General features: G+C 41.8%; 1 protein-coding gene across 4 annotated transcripts in view; it reads right to left on the reverse strand.

Annotated features, from left to right (window-relative positions):
* Positions 1 to 7,500, reverse strand: part of LOC125288358 (protocadherin-9) — a 235,483-nt gene that overhangs the window by 74,095 nt on the left and 153,888 nt on the right. For 2 of the 4 annotated variants that reach the window (XM_048234659.1, XM_048234658.1), the window contains one exon: positions 7,248 to 7,323. In XM_048234659.1, coding sequence (XP_048090616.1) covers positions 7,248 to 7,323 — 76 coding nt within the window. Of the gene's footprint in view, positions 1 to 7,247; positions 7,453 to 7,500 lie in introns of all 4 variants that reach the window. The other 2 variants (XM_048234657.1, XM_048234656.1) reach the window with 1 other exon arrangement.

A 7,500-nucleotide genomic window follows, 5' to 3' on the forward strand; every position in this document is an offset into this window, starting at 1 on the left:
GGATTAATTAGTTACTTTGCCAAGAGGCTTGCACTGCTTGGAAACACATGAACTATAATCAACCGCAGTGAAAGACATTTGTCTGCACTCAAATGAAGGCTGCTAGGCTAGATAAAACCTGAAAATGTATGTGATTATTGTATATGTTTCCTACTTAGACACACATTGGTAATATCCAAAATGTCTGTCCCACAAGCCACAGCCAGTCATTATTATGTTTCTGTATTTACATGATCAACTATTTCATGAGTATCTACAATTCTCAGATCAGTTCTCTCTTTGTTTGTGTGTGTGTGTGTGTGTGTGTGTGTGTGTGTGTACTGTGAAAGTGTAGCCTACTCATTTCATGGGCCATGAATGTTGTGTCCAGATCAAAGGCAGCAGAAGCAAGTCTGTTTAATCTTTAATAACTGGTACCCACCACAAACCAGTGGTATTAAAATATGCATCAATAAATAAACAACTTTAGACAGCAGACCAAAATTTACGGACATATTTTTTGCGAGTCGACACAATGCATCAGATGCACTTAAATAATGAATGTTTCCTAATTATACCCTACAGTTATTCGATTATAAATTAAAGTGTTGTGATATGTGTGTTTACTTCATGGTGGATTAATACGGCTAATTATTCCTGCATTTGCTGAAAAAGCAAAGTGATAAAGATGGGGTTTTGCATATTGCACAATAATAGCAATAGGATCATTACCTAAACAGCTTATGAAAACATGAACACACACACACACACACACACAATCAGGCATACATACACATAGACACACACATCACATTCACAAAAACATTGCAGATCACAGATATCTATATACCAAGTAGAATGATAATTTATGTATTCTTACTGTAAATATTGACGTCTACATCAGTAAGCTATAGGAATATTCCTGAGGAGAGCAAGTGGATTCTTTGACAAGTAATAAGGGAGAGAGAGAGAGAGAGAGAGAGAGAGAGAGACAGACAGAGTCCATAACTTGCCTAATTGAAGCTGTAAACATAATTGACTAATATGCATAATTGCTCACTAATACATATGTATGACAGGCTGTAACATGTGACTGGACTAGATATGGCTGACAATTGATGTCCCGTTGATGACAGGCTGTGGAAAGATAAAATACTACATGGAGAGATGAGAGTGGTTTCCACCTCCTTTCCCAGCCCCATCATTTTGTCCCTGTACTGTCAGGCTTAATTCCACATGCAGTGGGCACTGTTATGAATCTGAGGGTGGGAGGGGAACATCAAATGCTGTTGCAAACTGCTATAAAGCTGATAAAATGCTACAAGAAGCTTCTAGAAGCAAGATGGTTCTGCTGAAAATAGAACCCATGGTGATTCTCCTAGAGACTGGATGAATTGTTTTTCTTTCATCTGAAAGTGTATATGTTTGTATAATGGCATGCGTGCAAGTGGGGTTAGTGTACAGGTGAAGACGCAGCATATATATATATCAAGAGTCTGTACACAATCTGCAACCCATGGCAGTTCTAGAAAGAAGAAAGAATGATTTGTGTGAGAAGTCTTCATTTTAGGGGTGGGGGGGGGGTCTTTCTTTTTTCACAGGAAGCTTGGCTTTCATGTGAGTGGAACTCCCTCTCTCCCGCAGAGAAGTAGCCATTTTCTTTTTCTTTTTTAAAAATATTTTATGTGAGCTATTCCTTGAGCAGCAATAAGACTCCAACAGCACATTCTCTACACATCACATCTATCCTAACCTCCCTGGCTCCTAGAAAAAATCCCAAAAGCCAAAAGCAGTGGCACTACACACATCATACCACCCATATTTAAGATGGAGTGGAGGAGCAAGAAATGAAAAGAGAGTCATAAACACTTGAGACATCAAAGGTTAACTCAGCCGTGGAAACAAATGAGGCTTCTGTTGTTCCCCTGTGGTTTGCACATATCAGGAAAAGAGAGGGAAAATATTGTTGACAAATTAATCTGCTCTGCCTGCATTCACTACAGCACACCATCTGAATTGAAAAACGGATAACAGCATAGGTAAAAAAATGATAAAGGAGGTGGGGTTAAGACAGGGCTCAAGAACCCAAAGCTGACAAGAGGAAATGGGCTGATTGACTCAAATATGGGGGACGTCTGACATGACAGGAAGGAGAGGTATATGTCCATGAAGATATTGTCACAAGCAAGCAAAAGAGAATAACTGCTCCTAGCCCCATATACCATATCCTTATTCTATTCTACTGATTTGTCCATAGGTTGAGTTTTGAGAGAGATATGTTTAGATTTACTTTACAATTTTTTTCTTTTTCTTGAAATAGTTCAACATGGAGGTTCAACATGTTCTGTATGTAACAACATTGCAATAAAAATAAATAAATACTGTAGATAAATACATTTTCACCTCTTTCTTGTTTAAACTGCTGCTATTAAATAATTATGCTGGCTGCTGAACCAAGCTGACACTAAAAAGCTTTTTTAAAGCGATCTTCAAAGAAGCCCATCTCCATTGCACTTCAGAGCTGCATAACTTCCCAACTTCACTTTGACAGCAAATCCTCAATGAGATGGACCTTTTGATATCTTTAATTATTTTGAGACATGAAAGTGGATTATGTATTAACTTTTTCTCCCGCCAACCCCAGGCAGATGTGATCAATGGCTTCCCTGAAGCTGCAGAGGCAGTGGTAAGATATTAGCAGAGTCTCCTGTGAGGCTTTCTGTCTCCATGTCAACATGGAGTTATAACTGCAGGATACACTATGTGAATTAGTAGAGAGGGTATTCTGCTCTTTTTTGTTTGAATCATATTGACTGGCTATGCTAATACACAGTCCAACAGTGCAGCCGCAAATGTGTCTGACTTCTGTATGGTTTAAATTAATTTTAATTAGCAGAGGGGATCTCGATTGCGACTAAACCTGTACCTGAAATGGCAGCTGTCCACTTGCTGGGTGACATTTTCATGTTAAGTCCGTCCAATGTCTGGTGTTGCTTTCGTCACCATAACACTGGAGCGGTTTGCTGTGTTAATTAATTGCCGAGCCTAAGTGCTTGTACATACTGTAATCGGTGTGTTTGCCACCATCAATTCCAATGAAAAGGGCAATTAGCATGTTCCTTTTATGTTATCGCTTCAGAGTGTTCAAAGTTACATGAGAAACACTTAATAAGCCAGTGATTTATCACTGTGAATTACTACATGAATTTATCAATCTGATAAGGCAAGACAAGGCAACATTACAATAATTAAAGATGGTCTGATCAAGGTGAGGTGAGTGAATCTACTGTAGCCATGTGTTTAGCCTATTTAATAACCTGTCTATCACATTGTCATAAATGATTATGCCATATGGCATAAATCCAGCAGCAATATATGTGTGAGTACAAAATACCCATAGTTCTATATTGGTCCCTGGCATTAGCCTACTCTATGATAATATACAGCGTATACATCTCTAAGTATAAAGACTAATTATGCTAATTATTTCACAGTAGACCAGACTTTTAATAATCTAAGCTAATTAACCAGCAAAATAAGTGCTCATCTCAGGAGTTTAAATCAAATAATTTAGTTCAGCCATTGTTAGTTAGACTGTTGATGGTCTGTCATACTTCATTAGTTTGTGGTGGTCTGGGTTTCAGCCATGATAAGTCTGGCAGATAAGACCCAAACACAACTGTGATACACACAACTGGGAGCCACTATTCCAACTGTTTGCTTCTGGCCTTCTATAAAGTACAAATTACCTTTTCACAAAAAGAGAAAAAAAAAAAATTTGTGAGTATTATTGGTCAAAGTATATTTGGTTTAAAGTCAAATTGAACTGTGTTAACTTGTCATACTATGCTAATTATAAAGTCCCTGCTATGCTGAAAATAACTTGTGGGAATGAAGTAGTTCTTGGATCTGTTGGACTGTGGAGAGTGCAACCTGTAATGGTCACTGTAATCTGTCAGTGTAATCTCAAATAATATAATGCAGCAATAACTACACTTGATATAATGTATACTGAAAATAATTCCTTAAAGAAATTATCAAAATACAGACAACAAACTACAACAACAAACAACAAACTATATCAAAGAACACTGTCAAAGCCCTACAAAACTTAAACAGCATAAAACAAATCACAGACGCAAGGAGCAAGACAAACTGAACAGAACAGCATGCAAACTGGCAAAGGAAAAACCCATTAGCAAACACCTTTCACATGTTGGAACGAGACGCAACATAGCATTGGGAGGAGATGCAATCAGCTGCGTAGCATCCTGGACAGTGGCCCTTCTCTTTTCTGTGCTTTCATGTCATCCTGACACCAGGCTGAGCTCTCCCACTGTGCTAAACGGGTCTGCATTCGGCTGCCAATGGGCTTTTTTCTTTTCTTTCTTTTTTGCATGGTAAAGGCAGCAATCTCACTCTCATTAGCAGCCATTTTGTTTGCTGTCACCATGGCAATGCGCAGCAGGCAACGGGTGGCTACAAAAGCCTTGCGGAGAGCAGGGGTAATGGCTGGGTTATGGTCCTCATGGGCAGACACCTTTCAGAAACAATGTTGTCAGGCTGCAGCGCTTTGGTCTTTTAGAGGATTAATTGTTTGGTATTAAACAGCATGTGTAATGAAACATAAGGCCACTTTTTTTTTTTTTGGGGCCCGGGGATTGGGGGATTGGGGTGGGTACTAAAAAATTAAATATCAAAATCATGTCAAGACGATTGGATTGGTGTGGTGAGATCTAACACATCGTGTTTCTAATTTGTTCATAGGGCTTCAGACAGCATGCGTGCACACTTACAAACCCACACACCCAGACACACACACACACACACACACACACACACACACACACACACACACACACACACACACACACACATATCCACACCCACACAATCTGCTCAAACAGACTGTAACCTAAGGCAATGAAAGCCAACTCTCCGGGACCTGCTCCCATCGCGATGGCAATGTGATGGGGAGGGGAATAGAAGTGGGCCATGGGAGCAGTCCCAGCTGAAATCTGCCATGAACACCTCTGAGATATGCATGTAAGTGTGTGTGTGTGTGTGTGTGTGTGTGTGTGTGTGTCTGGGGAGTGGTGATGATGGTGTGGTGGGGCATCAGGGAAATCATTCCCAAATAAGGCAGGAGAAGCAGATCGAGGAGGGAGGAAGCTAGCACCCAGCCAAAGCACCCTTCCCACCCCGGAGACACCTGCCTAACAGGACTCCATTATGGCCCTGGCAGCACACACACTGAAACAGCCCAAGGGGAACGGCGCTTGTGACCTGCCCCCCATCTTCCTCTGGAATTTCCATAGAAATGAACCAAATGGCAAAGCCTTTGACACACATCAATAAGAAAGCTAATACATAAACATATGTGGTTGTTTTCGTCCACCAAATTGTCATTCCTGGCATGATGTTTATTGATGAGAACCTGGGGAAGGACTAGTCAGTGGGGAGACCCTTAGAATTGTCCCCCCATCCTTCACCTCCGTGACTTCCCTTGGCCTTGACCCTTTCCTCCCTCTCTCCTTCCGCCCATTTATTGGATTTATTACAGATCTTCAGAGTGCTGCAGAAAGTTCCATTCACATGAATGGGCCTTCCCAACATTCGGGCCTATGTTAAATCTATATAAATCACCAGCAAAGTATATAATCACCGCTGTCAATGGCAACGGGTTGATTAACGCCTTTTCATATCCCTCCAAGTAAAGAATTCTGTTAAAACATTGCAATGGAATTTCATTGAAAGGCAAAGTAAGCTAGTAAGACGTTGCCATGCAACACCTGAAACTGTTAAGTTCTATCTGTGTGGCAAACTATTTATTTTGTCAGTGGAAGACACAAAACGGTAGCAAAATCATTCTTAAAGGTTCATTGTGTTAGGTTTCTTTCTCGTTTTGGCAAGTAGCCGTGTAATAAGCGGGATAATGTATTGTCCGCCGGTAATTATCAGAAAATAAGTCCCTTCAGGTCAAAGCAAAACCCCTCCGCTGCACGTCGGGGTTCTGTTCTCCCTGTCGGGACTTATTTTCTGATAATTACCGGCGGACAATACATTCTCCCTTACTTACTTTAGTCGGTGGCCAGAAGCAAACAGATACCTCCTCAGGTGGTGTTAAAGGTTTTCCTGGGAGTTGGGAGAATGGAGTGCAGCAGAGATGAGTCAGCTGCTAAGACAATCGAGTCTGAAGCAGTAGAAAATAGCCAATCAGGAGAGTCGATGGCATGTCACTTCCTCCTCCAGACGGCACTACCTACAGTACGTCTATGGTGGACATCAACAAGAGGAGGTATTCTCCACTTACACAGTACACCACACAAAAAAAAGGTGGTCCAAAAACATACCATTCTTTTCAAGGGAGATTCTTGAATGTATGTGATTTGTTTATGCAATGCCTAAGTGTTTTCATGATCTGTTATCATAATGTGTGCTTTGGTTTGGGTCTTTGATATCAGTGTTTGTATGTGTGTGTGTGTGTGTGTGTGTGTGTGTGTGTGTGTGTGTGTGTGTGTGTGTGTGTGTGTGTGTGTGTGTGTGTGTGTGTGTGTGTGTGTGTGTGTGTGTGTGTGTGTGTGTGTGTGTGTGTGTGTGTGTGTGTATGTGTGTGCATGTGTGTGTGTGCATGTATGTATGTCAGCAGGGATGCAGCCAAGTCGCAGCAGACCAAAGCAAAGAGTAGGAGTGTGACAGAGATTAGGCAAGTGTGGGGGAGGGGGGTGCAAAACAGACAGGCGGAGTGATAGAGAGAGGAAGAGGGGAGGACAGCTCGAGCAACAAAAAGATGAGAGGATGAAGTGGAAAGGAAAGCAGAGAGAAGAGGCAAGGAGGCAGAGGAAAGAGATAGTCCTTAGAACAAAAGAGAAGGGAGTGGCAGGGACGCAGCACAGAGATTAGAAGAGAAGGGAGGAAAGGACTTGCCCACATGTTGCCCATGACAACGCCAACACAATTAGAAGACATACAGTACAAAACACTAGACTTCTTAAGTGAACATCTAAGCAGCCGACTCTGCAGGCAGTTCTCTACCAGCAACATATGAAGAGAAAGCTAGTAGGTGCGAGATGACCAAAGAACTGAGAGGAAGGCCACAGGAGCTATGCTCATCTAAACAGCTACATTTGCAACCTAAAAACAAAGTGAGTGAAGCCAACTAATGAGTAAATGAAAGCTAATAGGGGTGAAGAAACTCCAGGAGAAAGCTAATAGTCTAAGGGAGGCAACCTGAAAACGTAGAAAACAAATAGGAGCAAAGTACTCACCAGAGTTGGGGTCAGAGTTGCCATCGGCTTCGGTTCTCTTGTCGGGGGAGGCCTGCTCGTAGAACTGCTCCTGAGCCTGCACCAAAGGGAGAGGGTGTGAGGGCAGGATAGGGGCACTGCTCACAGGCTCGTGGTCCCCTAGGCCACTGTCACTGCAGCTTTCCTGGGAACCGTCAGGCAGGTGAAACGTGACACGACGTTGCGACTAGAAAAAGCCAAAGCAAAAAAAAAAAAAAAAAGAGCACAGAGGGAC

Source organism: Alosa alosa, chromosome 23, assembly GCF_017589495.1.
Source record: "Alosa alosa isolate M-15738 ecotype Scorff River chromosome 23, AALO_Geno_1.1, whole genome shotgun sequence".
Taxonomy (NCBI): Eukaryota; Metazoa; Chordata; class Actinopteri; order Clupeiformes; family Clupeidae; genus Alosa; species Alosa alosa.